The sequence below is a fragment of the Microcaecilia unicolor genome, chromosome 2 (assembly GCF_901765095.1).
Source record: "Microcaecilia unicolor chromosome 2, aMicUni1.1, whole genome shotgun sequence".
NCBI classification, from domain to species: Eukaryota; Metazoa; Chordata; class Amphibia; order Gymnophiona; family Siphonopidae; genus Microcaecilia; species Microcaecilia unicolor.
In genome coordinates, this window is record NC_044032.1 from 443,289,882 (window position 1) to 443,305,352 (window position 15,471).

At 41.0% G+C, this 15,471-nt stretch overlaps 1 protein-coding gene across 2 annotated transcripts in view; it reads left to right on the top strand.

Moving 5' to 3' along the window:
* Nucleotides 1-15,471, top strand: part of DQX1 (DEAQ-box RNA dependent ATPase 1) — a 128,324-nt gene that overhangs the window by 90,929 nt on the left and 21,924 nt on the right. For both annotated transcript variants that reach the window (XM_030190878.1, XM_030190879.1), the window contains exons 6-7: nucleotides 2,082-2,181; nucleotides 7,421-7,579. In XM_030190878.1, coding sequence (XP_030046738.1) covers nucleotides 2,082-2,181; nucleotides 7,421-7,579 — 259 coding nt within the window. The remainder of the gene's footprint in view (nucleotides 1-2,081; nucleotides 2,182-7,420; nucleotides 7,580-15,471) is intronic.

The following is a 15,471-nucleotide window of genomic DNA, read 5'->3' on the forward strand; positions in this document are numbered from 1 at the left end:
AATTGTCTTTATCCAGCCAATAAGTGTATGTGTAAATCATTACATCAAGCCCTGAAACACCAGTCAGCTACCTAGTGAGAGGAACGAATGAGCCTGTTCCAAGATCTCCACACAGAAATTACATACTGGCAGAATACCGCTCTTTGGCCACATGCACAAAACACAGACTTGCAACAAATTTGAAATAAGGGATTACAGATCAGTAACAGTGATATGAAGGCAAAAACAAAAGAACTGAACTGGAAACCTGAAGAAGTCAGATTCTGCATATACAGCACATCAGTTCTAGAGAATTAGAAACTGAAATGTTGATGAAATAGCAGGGGCCCCTACGAATGGGGTTAATGTAGCCTTAACTAGGCCAGTGATAGAGTCAGTTGTCTGTGCTCTGGTAGTTCTAGATGGTAGCTTGGGATAAGGCCTTTGGGAGACATCAATCTATGCAACACCATTAGTTGATGGGAACGTTTTGGGAAGCCCTTCCAGCCCTCATCCTTGTGCTAGGATAGTGTCAGGGTGTAACAGAATTTTGGTTAAGCTGGTGTTCTTGGTACCCCAAAATATGAAAACTGGCACAAGGGTTATTTACCCTACTAGGTGTCAGAGGGTGCTCCTTCATGAGTCAGTCTATCAAAATTTCAAGAGGAATGTGTTTTTCAATCAAAGGAAGATGCAAGCAGGAAATCTTTCATTTTTTTTCTCCTCGGAGATCTCTTTCTTGAAAGATCTTACTCCATTGTATATTATGATCTTGGCTGTTGAGAGGCTCTTTTTTTATAGGGAGGATTCTCAGCGATTTGTACAAAGGAGGTTCCTATAGTTGATCTGGGTTAGTTTGCATCTTCTGTACTGTTGAAACCACAAAGGCTTCATTGTCTGGCCTTGATGGTTCCTTTCCAGCAATTTGGTTCATTCTCCAGAGAGAATTGGAGGCATGACATGCACTTCTTGTGGAAGGCAGAATCCAGGTCCGATTTGTTTTAGAGGACACAGAGGAGCTCCATTGAACTTTCTCAGAGGTGATATTTTCCTTGGGAGAGGAAAGCATGTGAGATCTGTTTGTTTGAATAATCTTCTCTTCTTGAAACTTGAACTCAGTCCAAGTGGCTTTAACCTCCATTCTCTGGCACCATAAGGTACCATCTGTGTACGTTTGCCTTCAGATGGTAGTGTATGTCTTGTTTTTTAAATTCAGGCTCACCACTTTGATTGTAGGAAAGTTATGTGAGGGCAGGGACAGCTGTGCCAAAGTTTGGCCTAGTCATCCCTTGTGGGTTCACATGCCCCTTTTGTATTCAGATAGACTCCTTTTGCTATAGATGGGTTACAGAATTGATTTAGGGGTCTCTTTAACATTGATGTTGAGAAGAGTTAAGAAAATTATTGCCTTGGGCTACGTCAGCAAGAGTTTGCAGGTATGACGGGGTTGACAAACTTCATAATAAGGGTGCAAGAATCCTCGTAGGCAGAGTCTGAATCTTGTTTTCTAGACAATGACATTCCAGCTCTGACCACTTAAGTTTTGGGTGTCCAGGCTAATAATCTCAGCCTTATGTACAAGAGTAGAAAAAAGGAGGTTAGAATGGATTTCTGTTTTCATGTGTCCTAGAAATGTTTTTGATAACTTAGTACAGTCCCTATGATACCAACACAGGATAACACCATGTTAATTAACTTCAGCAGCTAGCCTATGCTTCTGTTTCTTCCCAAAAGTGAAACATTAATTTCTCTTGTCATCTGCCTTTGTACCTACAAAAAAAAAGTATTTCAGAAAGAAGGGCTTACATAAGAACATAAGTGTTGCCATATTGGGACAGGCTAAAGGCCCATCAAGCCTAGCATCCTGTTTCCAACAGTGGCCAATCCAGGTTACAAGTACCTGGTAAGATCCCAAAACAGTACAATACATTTTATCTTGTAACATTTAGTTTTCTCTTTCTGGTGCGATTTTGACTTCATTCACAAGAGGCATCAGTAGCAATGAGCATCTGCTTTCTTCCTTTTCTGTGCTGAAGATGGGAATGGTTATATTGTTTCTCTAGTTCCTTCATTTGTCCTTTGCTTTGTCTCCCTGTGGACAGGTTTACAATCCTAGGATACGAGCTGATTCTCAGGTATTCCGACCCATCAGCAAGAGCCAAGCAGAGTTACGGAGGAAGAGGGCCATTAGTAACACACGAGGTTAGAATGCATACTGTTCTGTGTTTTTGTAATATGTGTTCCTGTACAGTATATAAGCATTAACCTTACTAATTTACAGTGAATCAGAATTGTAAGTATATTGCTGTGTTTCAGAGATTGGTTACCTTGAAAATTATTGCATGCTGATTTCCTACTTGTTGGTAATGGTTTTCTGCCCCTGCTGGTGGCAATAGTAATAGATTTTATTCTCTCTACTTCTGGAAGTTTATATGATGTTAAAATAGCATCTGTTGATGATCATTTGCTTTATACATTTATGTTTTGTTTTAGCTTGGTCTTTAGGTTTATTTAGGAATTTTCTGAATCTTTTCTTTAAATTTCTGTGTATACGTTATGTACATTTTAATTTTTTTTTCTGCCTGTTAAATATATATTTTTTGCCCATCTCATGCCCTGCCCATTAATGGTGTTTTACCTGATGAACTTGTTACCTATGAGTATTTTCTTGCTCTTCTTTGTTGGTTCATAATTTTGCTTTCTTCTGTGGATGATTGTTTTGCCAGTTCATGGTTTTCTACATTTCAAAACTTTTCTGCTTAATACTGGGGTGGGGTGGGGGAGGGGGTTGTTTTTTTAACTTTATTAAACCAACATCACAAATATACAGTTCAAAATAGTACATAGGGTTCTTGACATACCATGCCCTTGTGTAGGGTTCTTGACATACCATGCCCTTGTAAACACACAAACCAAGTCTAACAATCCACAACTTCTGTGCTGAACCCAACCCTCCCTATCTACTCTCACCCCACAGTTGCTGGATACCATGCATCTGCCAATTAACCCCCCCAGTGGCTTATTTGAGACCAGACACACAAGAATTGATCACTGTGCTTTGGGACCTGTGAGGCAAGCAATCCAAATAAGGATCCCAAAATGTAAGGTTATGTAAGGTAAGGCAGTGTGCCACTGAGTTAAAGTAGGTGGTTCATTCTCTGCCATTCCTACTGCCTTCACAAACAGCACCTCTAAGCCATTCCTTCCTTTAACCTGAAGCAGATTAGACCAATTGACATGGTTTAATGGCTTTTTGGCATCAAAATTAATTTTCCATTACGTTCTATCCCACTATTCCAGGACAAGTGGGTAGTTATGTCCATCAACCAGCAGGCGGAGATAGAAAATCCAGAACTGAGCACTACTACCTAGCCACATGCTAGCAGCCCAGTTCCTCAGTATCTTCTATCTCGAGTAGGTGGATGGACATACTTCGTTTCTCTCTGTGTTCCAGTTAGTTTCTCCTGGTCCAGTTGGTGACTGGTTCCCAGTTGAGTCACACCTGAGGAAATTTAGACATACCTGGTGGTGCTGGATCCCTGTCTTGCTTCCCCCTGGAGGCTTTCTTCCCTTTATTTCCCTCCTGAGCCTCTCTTGTGGCAGTGTCTGTGCAGCAACCAACCCCCCCCCAAAAAAGAGAGCCACGTTTCTTCTGGCCGTATCAGAACGGCTCCAGTCCGGCGGTGTCAGTTCTGGCTAGGGAGGTGAGGAGGTTGGAGACTTTGGGGGGTGCGCACCCTGTTTTAGGATCCAGGTGGTGAGTTGGGGATCTGTTAGCGGGCCGTGGTAATGGTCACGCGGTCCCCGCGGTGCACCTTTTTTTCTATTAAACACTAGCGCCAAAAGTAAAAAAAAAATAATAAATAAGAAGAGGGAGCAAGTTAGCGGGCTTGCAGTGCGTTCTTTTGAGTGTTTTTTGGCGCAGCGGCTTGTCGTTCCCCACTAAGGCGGTGAAGTACGGCACCTCCTGTGGGGGTAGACGCTCCTCCTCAGGCCGCTGCACGGTGTGCAGACTGGTGTCCTCGAGTAGAGGAGGAGATCCTGGTGGCTTTTCTCTGCGGATAACGGGCCTGGATCAACGCTCTGGGTCCACGGGGGATCTCTTGGCAACTCCTTTCTGGTGGAGGCGGGAACTTTGGCCATTTGTCCTCCGTGGTCAGGGAACGTGCTCTGCCGGTGGCAGAGAAAGGGGCAGTTGCAGCAGGGGGCTTACTTGATTAGGGTATGCCTTTTTGCCCTGAATTTGTCTTGTTAATGCACCAGGCGTTTTTATTGAAGCAGGGTGGCGCTGCTCTGCCTACTCTGGGGGTCCTGGTGGGTGCGGAGTCGGACTCAGCCCCTTCTCCTCCCAAGAGACTTCGGCCTATCCTGTTGGACGACCCTTTGGAGGGTTGTTCACCCGTTTCTCTGGGGTCAGATGCAGAGTGCGCTTCATTGGGGAGCCCTTCTGTCTTGGAGCCTTTAGAGGAGGGGGGCTCCCCTCGGGTGCTCCGGCTTTTTCAAAAAGATGAATTGGGTGTGTTGATTTCGGAGTCCTTATCGGAAGTGGGAAGCTTTTCTATACTGATAAAAATCTTCCTTAAGTTTCCCAGATTCCTCCGCTAAATCAGGAAAAGGAATCCACCTGTCCGTCTTCCACCAGCTGACCCAGCTGTGACAAACGCAAGCCTGCTCAGCGAGCATATCGAATATCTGATCTCCCTGGCTCAAAACCCTCTGCAACCTGTATAGGCGTATTCTGAAAATAGGCTCGTCCAGGAAAGAAGCGCTGCCGAAAGCGCCTCCAAATCTGTATAGGTAAAGCAATAATTGGACTGACCCGCTTGGACAATGCCCAAAGCTCATCCCAAGGCAGCTATGGTACCCAAGACAAGGGTTGCTCCATCTGTACCCATCTCTTATGGGTTTCTCTCTGCCAGGCTACTACATATTTCAGTAGGGCCACTAAATAATAATTTTTAAAGTTTGGTACTGCCATTCCCCCACTAGACTTACACTGACACATCACAGACCGCGGGACTCGAGGTGGCTTATGCCTCCAAATATATTGAAACATTTTTTGATGGATTCTAAAAAACGCATCTGGGAGAGCTATGGGGAGTGCTGCAAATAAATAGAGAGGCTTAGGAAGCACCGTCATTTTAATCACTTGGTCCCTCCCCAACCAGGAAACATGAAGCGGATTCCCATCTCTCCAAATCTGCCCATAAGGAACGCAGCATGGGAGGATAATTGGCTGCATAAAGATCCCCCCCTTTTGACTGTAAGCTGGACCCCTAGATATTTCAAAGATTTCCCTGCCCAACCAAAAGGATAATGGGTGTGTATCCACTCCATAGATTCCTGCTGCACCAATAGAGAGCGGTAACATTTATAAAACCCATTGGTGAAGCCATCTAAGCCAAGGGGCCTTACCCACGGACAAGGTTTGGATAGCGTTTAGGGTTTCTTCCTCTGTTTTAGGTTTAGAAAGGCAAGAGGCCTCCCTCTGGGTTAAACGTGGGAGATGCTCTTGGGCCAAATACTCATCTAATTCCTGGGAAGCCAAACTAGAGTCCGGAGTATAGAGCTCTCGCTAAAACTGGGTAAAGACGGAGCTAATCCGTGAGGAATCAGTCTCTGTCTTTTTAAAGGCTTCTTCCAGCCACCTCTCCCCTGATTTTAAATAGAAATTTGTCCATACAATTTAGGAAGACAGTGGGGTAAGAGCTGAATTGGCGGGTGTTCAATTTCGCTGTGTAGAGATGGCAATGCCAGTGAGCCTTGGAGTAAATAAGAGGATTGAAAGGGAAATGGGACTTGATATACCGCCTTTCTGTGGTTTTTGTAACTACATTCAAAGCGGTTTACATAGTATATTCAGGTACTTATTTGTACCAGGGGCAATGGAGGGTGAAGTGACTTGGCCAGGGTCACAAGGAGCTGCAGTGGGAAGGGGAGAGCCTGCTTGAATAGGTTGGAAGTGGAGACAGGATGGTGCAGGATTGCTGGTGGGATTTGGATGGATGTTGGGTCTAGAGTTTAGTCTCTTGTTTTTTTTTTTTAATAAAGTACATGTATAAATCACAACTCCACCTGTGCTCGGCTGGTACTCCACCCCAGAAGATGCCTACATTAAAGATGCATGCAAGTATACACAGAGTAATTTTATAAGAGGCATTATAAGCACATACTGGCATATGAGCCATCGATTCCCAAACTGTGCATCGCGGCAAACTCACAGGGGTGCCACGGAGGGAGACGGTAGATGCTGAATAAGGGCAGCGCCACGCAGATGCTGCCACCATGTAGCCGGCCCTGTAGTGGGGGAGAGGGAGAAATGTTGGATATGATAGAGGAGGGGAGGAAGGGAGAGAAGAGAGAGATGTTGGACCCTGGGCACATGGGAGGAAGAGAGAGTGATGTGGTCAGTGGGAGAAAGGGAGATACGTTGGATATGAGGGTGGATGAGAGAGAGGGAGAGATACACAGGTTGTGGAGAGGGGAGAAAGAGGGAGATGTTGGATCCAGGAGCAGAAGGGAGTGATGGAGAGATGCCAGACAGTGGAAAGTGAGGAAAGAGGGGGGAAGAAATTCTTGGGCCATGGTGGATGGCAGGAGGGAAGAGAGAAAAGGACAGGGAGATGTCAGTCTATGAAAGTGGGGAGGGGAGAAAGGGAGCAGATGCTGGGATAGAGTTGACAGGCAGAAAACAAATAAAAGAGAGGAGAGAGCTAAAAAGCAATGACCACAAAGGTAGAAAAAAAGCATTTTATTTTGAATGTTTTAAATGGAATATGTTAGCTTTGGGAAATATGCATAGCAAATATGTTTGTATTGTGTTCAGTAGAAAAGGAAATGCATCTCTATTTTTATTGACATAGGGGAGCCATGAAAAAATTAGTGATACGCTAAAGGCGCCTTGAACTGAAAAAGTTTGGGAACCATTAAAATTCCTTTATAAAATTATACCTTCTTGGAGGTGATTTTATAATAGGGGGACAGAATTAAATGTTCAGGAAGGCACTGATTTTGATGCTATTTTCTAAAGGCACATAGGTGCTTATTTAACTTTATAAAACACTTGCGCAGATTCAGCAGAAATAGTGCCTAGATTGATGGCACAGACATTACACCTGTGTGAGAGCAGGTATAAATGTTAGCATACACTTTATGCATGTAAATTGTGACTGTGCCCATTATCTGCCCAAGCTCTTGCCCACTGCATACCTACTGTGCCAGCTTGCACCACACATTCTCTTAGGCATGACCTAATATTGTAAGAGCCTATTTACATACGTAAAACAGCCTTTTAAGTGCAAAAATGGTTTATAAAAGTACCCTCATAGTGTTCTGCTTGTTCACGACCAATTTTAGTTGCTTGTTAATTTTCTAGATTTTCTCTTCTTTTTTTCTTTGGTTTTACTTTCCATCTCTTACTTACCCTATGTTTAATTTCCAGGGATGTGCTTCCGTTTGTACTCGGAAGCTTTTTACAATAAGCGCATGCCGGATTTCCCTCCCCCTCAAGTGACTGAAACCAACCTGAGCCGTTTAGTGTTGCTACTAAAGAGACTGGACATAGCAGATATGGGACAGTGCGACTTCTTGGACAGGCCAGGTGTGTATGGATAAGAATACAAAAAGCAACTTTATTCTGTGTTCACATATGAGGCTTAGAACATCTTGAACTTTGGAATTTTCAAGTACAGTTGTATAAGAAGTGATCTGAGGATAAGGTGATTTCTGTTTAAATAGCAAACATCCTCTCCGCATTATATTCTTGCTTCATGCAACAGACTCAAAACGGATATGAAAATATTTTTTCAGCAACAAGCAAACTTTTGTGAAAATCCTTGTGTGTGCTTCATGGGAGTTTCTGCACCCATTCAAGCTCTTCATCATGTCTGTTCTGGTCAGGAATAAATATTAGCTTCCAGAAATAACTTTTTTGACAAGTAGACAGCATATTCAGGGCAAATTTTGAAACAGTTGTATGGGTAGATCCTTATAAGAAATATATTATTAGCTAAGGCTATTTGTGGAGTTGCTGAGTACTTGAATGTCCCTGGCAAATAAAAATAAATAAATAAGTGAGGTAAGCTTGGTTATAAGCCTACTTTTCAATCAATATAATTATGTAGCTTGGTCTGGCACTAACCAGATGGTTTTATTTTTGGACTCTTCTACTTGTCTTCCTCCTATTGCTTGGAAGAATATAGCTTCAAAGATATGAGAATCTGATTTTTTACTGAGATGAGCTTTTCCCATTACTTTACTGACAAAGTCTGTGATAGAATGAATCTTACAGGGGAACCTTTCATTTAGTGACATGGCTAGTGGGGTTTCATAAGTTTCTTTCCAGAGGTTATTCCTTTTTTGTTTAATCCAGTTCAATGGTTTTGTGTTTATAAGAGACTGCGATAATGTCAGCTGAGTGGTAATCGCCAAACATTGGTATACACCAATTGTTGTCAACCAGTTTGTCATCAAAAGTTTGATATACAACTCCTCATAAATTCAAATTAACAAAGCGCAATTATACAACATGTATTCTCTATATCTCAACTGTTTTGCTAATTATCCTGATTTCCAGTTTAATGATCCTAATTGATCAAGCTATTTTTTGTCATGATTGAAGTTTAACCTATTACCTTTAGCTCTTATCATAGGACGAACTTTCCTCTTGTAACCTAACCTAATCTGTCCCTTTGCCCCAACTATGTATTTCTCCTATCCGGAATTGGTAATCACCACTTGTGGAATTATGTAAGCCACATTGAGCCTGCAAATAGGTGGGGAAATGTGGGATACAAATGTTAGAAATAAATAAATATAGACAGCAAGCCCATGCTTTCCTTAAACTTGTGTACCTGCAAGCTGGGAAGAGCACAAAGCAGAGAGCCATTTACTAGAAATCTCCATAACCCCTCTATAACCTTGCTTCCTCTCACCCACAATGGTCATTTTTACCAGCCCAAGTTGGAACTGTTAGTGGTCTGCCTCAACTCCTGAACTTTCATGTGCACCCATCGCAATCACTGCTTCCTTCTATGTCACCAATGATCACTCTTCTGCTGTCTGCAGAGGAAGAGAGAGCCTGAGGAAAGTCTCCTTGCATTCTTTTTCCTCCTGCCAGCTCTGATCATTGGGTGGAGAGGGTAAGTTGTAAAAAGAGGACTGGTGGGGGAGGGGTGTTTGAAAGGGGAAAGAGAAAAAGGGGTACACATAAGAATAAGGGAGCACGGAGGACTAAGAGATGGAGTGAACCTGGGAGACATGAAGAAGCCCGGTGCAGTGGTCTCGCTATAGGGAGTGAAGGAGTAGCCTAATGGTTAGAGCACTGGGCTGAAAGCCAGGTTCCAATTGTGCTACCACTACTTGTAATCTTGGGCAAGTCACTTAACCCTTCATTACCTCAGGTACAAACTTAGATTGTAAAACCTCTGGGGAAAGGAAAATGGCTACTGTTCATGAGTGTAACTTGCTATGCTAGAATCGAGAAAAAAAAAACCTGACTTGGGAATGAGGGAGAACAAGGACTCAGAGGATTGGGTGAGATTGTGGAGGACTTTGTGACCAAATGGAGAATTGGGGATGGTGGGAATGGAGATTGATGCCCCAATGATCAGAAGCCTCATGCTGTTCCAAACATTACTCTAAAATTAGCGCCGGAACAGCGGGGGGCAATAACACCCTTATGATCTAATAGCTAATAGCATACAAATTTAGGCAATCCTCCCGAACAGTGATGAGTTGGGTCACTTTAAAGCGGAGATGAAGCTGAAGCTAGTAGCAATTATTGGTAAACAGACATATATAGCTATCACAACAGACTGCTGGTCATCCCGTGGAAAATTTGACATTGGGGTGACTGTCCACTGGATCAATAGTCTTTAGAGATTAAGTCTGCTTGTCTGGCCTTGAGACTAAAGGGTTCTCACACATTCTTACATCAGTTCTTGAAGATATTCAGAGTTTGCCATCAGGCGAAAAATTATTAGAACAACAACGATTCCAACTTTGTGAAAGCCTTCTTTGTAATTCCAGTATGATGATAACGAAGATAAAGATAATGATGCAAATGATAATTAGACTGCACTTCTTCTAATGCATGATAATGACAATAATGATGATCAAGTATTCTTCACTATACAGAAGTCAAGTGTTTCAGAGATTCCTTCGATCAAAACTTACCGACCCATTCAGAAGACATTGCAATCTGGCCTGATTGAACTTTTTATCAGACTGAATAATTCACTTCCTGTTTGTGCAGTTATTGAACATCTTTTTAGTTGCTGGATTAATGAATCACAAGCATGAATGACGGTCATTTTCAAAAATATAGTTTTACTAAAAGCAAAGTGGATTGAACTGTAGAACAATACATTTGTTTGGATAAAAACATTAATAATAGTTGCATTAATTGTAGTTGCGGTACTTTTACTTTTTGTTCATAAAGTATTATATTAGGCAATAATTTTTTAACTTTCAGTTAAGTAACCTTTTTTAGTGTGTTCTTCACTGTACTTTAACTTTTACTTAAGTATTAAAATATACATTTATTTTTACTTAAGTACATTGACCTAATACTTTGAACAACACTTTTCAAGTGTGCAAAGGGTCCAGAAGGATTTGGGAGAGTGAAGGATTTTTGCCCCGTTGGAGTGGATTTTACCTATGAGGACAGTGATTCTCTTTATAAGAACTTCTCTGGTAACACTGGCAATATTTTGGAGTGCCATCCAAGATTTGGAATCCTCTCTTACTACATTGGTAGACAATCTTAAGGAGGAATCACTCAGTGTTTCTGGGACAATAAGTGAGCAGGCTCAGGCATTGGAACAACATGCTATTAGGTTGGAGACCTTGGAAATCGAGTGGCAGGAGTTTGTGATTTTAATATGGCCCATGCTCCAGACAAGAATGTTTTTACATCACAAATTGGAATACTTTGAAAATAAATTGAAATGAAATAATTTGATACTGCTCCCTTAAATCCCTTTTGGTTTCTCCAGTAGAAATAATATGGAGATATATTAAGGAGATTGTGTGGATGCCTGCTGAGACTTTGATCCTACCAGACAGTGGTGGAAATTCTACATCTGTCCAGCAGGAGGGAACTCAAGCTATCCTTGGTCTGATGAAATGTTTGGAAGTTATCACACAGAGAATTACCTCAGTAGTAACTTTTGTTTTAGAGCCTTTCCGGAACTCCATCCTACATGTATCTTATGCTGGATATTTTTACAGTTGCCATTGCAATAGCCACTACACAGATTTTTTTCTTATTTTCATAAGGATGCTTTTTGGGGGTGTCAAAACTACCTGTTTAACTGTTTTCAAAGATACCTCAATCATGTGTGTGAGACAGTAGTAGATTCTTTATATTTCCACACAAACAGGTTCATTTATTGGTATGTAGATATTAAAAAAAATAATTTTCTATATGAAGTTCCCATCTATTTCCATGTTATTTCAACTAAATAATGTTTATAGGACTGTGCTATCTCTTGTCCTAATCATCTATCTTCTATTCATCTGATCAAAGTAGTAGGTGTTTCAGCCAGTAAAATTCATAACTACTCCTTCATATCCAAATGTCACTGGCAATGAATGTCAATCAAAATCTTCTTGTAACTTTTTAAAAAGAATTAATGTATGAGTATCTTTACTGTCAGTTAATTACAGAGCTGGGAGGATTTTATATTTATAATTCAATTCTCTCATTAACACACAAGACCCAGACACACTGTCTCACTCTTCCACAGCACCCTGCCAAATGATTTTTCTGTTCCATCTAAGACTATAAATATGCTATCATCCATTCCTATTAAAGGTTAGACAACCAGTGTGCAGCTAGTGGGTTCCAATCTGCTCCCTTGATACAAGGTTCTTATTAAAGGTGGTCAGTCAGATGTCTTAGTGCAGTGTTTCCCAAGTCGGTCCTGGAGTGCCCTCTTGCCAGTCAGGTTTTCAGGCTATCCACAATGAATATGCATGAAGGAGATTTGCATATAATGGAGGCAGTGAATGCAAATCAACTTAATGCATATTCATTTTGGATTTCCTGAAAACCTGACTGGCAAGAGGGTACTCCAGGACTGACTTGGGAAACACTGTCTTAGTGAACTTGGAATTGAGGGACGCAGGTGCTGTTTGCTTGATGATCATGGGTGCAAAGGTAAATGCGGGTGCTAGTCCATCACTAGTGGCCTCTAGAGCCCACATTTATGTTTGATCATTGGTCAGTGAGAAACTGAGTGCAGATTCGGGGCTTATGTGGCAATGAGACCAATGGAAAGGTGGGGACGGGTGAAGCGTTGGTGTGAAACTGTGAAGGATGTGAAGGCATTAGAAAAGGGTAAGTGAAACGGGATGTGTCTGGGGAGGGATGATAAGAAGGTGGAAATAGAGGCAGTGGTGTGTGTGAGAGGCCTAGTATAGGATAAAAAGACAGAAAAAGTGCTAGAGGCCAGGGAGAGGGATAAATGAGAGAAAGGAGCTAGGGCCGGTGAGTTAACAAGAGGCAGCGGAAGATATATAGGACTGGGGAGGGTGTGTCAGTACAGAATGAAAGAGGTGGGAGTAGAAGGCTGGGGAATGAATGTTAAACAGAGGAGGGAATGGCTTGACTAGGGAGTGAGTGGAAAATAATAAAAAAAATAGAAGGTAACAGGTGAAAAAAGGGAGACTGAGGATTAGAAGCTGGTGAGGAAGAATGAAAGGAGAGGTGAAATGTAGCAGTGGGTGAATAGAGGGCACTGAAGAGAAAAAAGGAGAAATGGATGAATGTCAGACAGATATAGGGAAGGAAAAGAGAAGACAGAAGGAAAAAAGTAGAAAGAAACCAGTACTACTCAATAAAAAAAATTATTATAATTTTCTAACATAGTAGTGCTTAAAAGGATTTTATTTTCAGTTTTTAGTGACTGAATCATTTCCGTAGTAGCCCAAGGCAAGGAATTGAAAATGAAAACTTTTGTGAGAAAAAAAAATTTAATAACTTTTGATTTCAATGACAGTTTATTTTTAAAAAAATATTCTACTGAGAGTAGTTTATATATGTTCTTTATATCATTTTTAAAAGTTACAAATATTTACAGTTTTATATTCTGCTGTTTATTTTTGAATGCTTCATATTTGTGAATATTTCAGTACTGTATGCAGAGAGAATTAATACCTTTTTTTAAAGAAAACATATTGTTAAATAGTCATTTTTTTTCATGTTCCATTAGTTGCTTTCATATCTATGCATTTGAGAACTGTGATACAGGTGCTCCTAAATACTAGGCTTAATTTAATGCAACAAACAGGCTTCCAATTAGTTTAAAATACTGCAGCAAACAATTTGAATTTTGGGTTATAGAGATTGTATAATATTAGCCAAGGTACAAACTACACTGGCTACCAATCAAGGCTTAGTGTTGATTTAAGATGTTAATACTAATCTTCAGAACCTTGAGAGTTGAGGTTCTAGCCTATTGTTCATGGAATAATATCCCATGTGATATTAGATTTTGGGATAGTTGTCCATTTTATCATAAGAAAGATACACTTGGCTATTTTTGTAGTTATTTGAGGCTGTAGTGAGGATATGTTAGTGGATTGGCCTGACACGTACTATGGGAAGGTTTTTTGAAATTATTGATTTTATTAGTTTTGTTTTAGTATTGCTGCATTTTCTATATTTATGAATTTTTGTTTTTAAGGTTATTCATTTTATCATTTTAATTCTGCTTGTAAAATGTTTGAGCTTCTGGGTAACAGCATTCAATAAAAGTAAATTTAAAAATTAAATATGTTTCCTTACCCTGGGAACAAGCCATATTTGGATCAGTGTCAAAAACTACCTTACATGGAACAGAGGGCACAGTTAATCACTTATTAGATATGTATTCTTTGACTGAGTAATGCCAGCTAAACTCTTGTTCTTAAAATGTTGCTTTCCTGATATACACCCAGGGAAATTTAAGTGAGTAGCTGAGGGCCACACATTGGGTGACAAGGATGGGATTAGACCTTAGAGTATTGATCTGTTGATTTTGTGCTATGTATACTAAACCTAAAAATCTCTATTTGAGTTCTAATGGAAATAGACGTGAATGCCCAGAAGGGGAGTGTAATATCACTTTCGTTTCACCATGATGCCTAAGAAATTTGAGTGCCTGGAAAAGGTTTAGAAATTCAAGCTTGTCGTCCACAAGATGGCAGTGCACTTCACAAAGGGAAGAAGCAGAGAAGGTCATTCCACAGTTCTGTAGATTTTAGAAATGAAATTTATAATAAACAGAAAAGCACACTCAAAGCTCATATTAGATACATGGAATATGGCTTTAAGAAACACATCTATTTATGACAATCATGTCAAAACCAGTAAAATCCAAAAGGACAAATAGAAAACTGATGCAGGAATATGATTAAAATAGGAAACAAATGATATAAAGAAAAGCTTATGATATAAAGAAATTTGCTGGCACTGCTTCTTTAACGAGGTTTGCATGTTTCAGGATCAGCTATGTTGAGATCTGTCGTGATGACTTGTATGAGGGGTGCTTGTGAATCCCTAGTCTCTAGGCTGGCTACTAGGGGAGGGTGTTTTTCTACTTCTCTGGACTTAAGGGGTCATTTTACTAAGCCAGGGTAAAAACTGCCCTACGGTAGTGTGGGTGTGTGTTTTTGGCATGCGCTGGTCCATTTTTTTCCGCTGCTGGGAAAAAAGGCTTTTTAAAATGGGGGCAGTAAATGGCTGTGCGCTAGAATTAAAAAGTAATGTGCAGCTATTTACTGCCTAAGCCCTTACCACCACCCATTGACCTAGCGGTAAGGGCTCACGCACTACCCTGCAGTACTCATGCTGCTGATTACCGCATGGTAGAAAATAGAAAAATATTTTCTGCTGCAGGAAACAGCACATGCCAACTTCAATATTACTGCTGGGTAGGTGCGCTAACCGGGCGGTAGTGTCGATTTGGCACGTGCTACATGCTCAGTAGCCCTACCGCCGCTTTGTCAAAGGGCCCCTTAGTGTCTTACAATATGACCTGCTGTCACTTCCTCAATTAAGACATTGGAAGACTACATTTTTTATTTTCTATTCTTGGACTTTGGAGGTGATTCCACTCGCAGTTGCTTATGTTGCAGTTCTTTCCTTTTGCTTACATCTCCGGCGTTCTGAGAAACTCTTATCAGTTCAAATGGTACTAACTTTGGTTCCTTTTTCAGATGTGAAAGGGACAGGTTGCACTGGGCTCATTTATTTCTCAACAGAGGGGATGTGCTGCTTCCAGTTTTCATCTAGGAAGTGTGCCTTGGCATGCTGTTTTTTGACTCCTCTTTCTCCTTCTCTTCAGTTTCTTGTCTGGGCCTGCTGCCACATTTGATTCCGCCATAGTCTTCTACTGGTCCTTCCAGTTTGAGCTTGTTTAATACGACATCTATTGCTTCAATCCATTACGTTCGGTTTACCTTCTTGCTCTCTAGTACTCCTGGATTTCCACATCCTGAGATGTT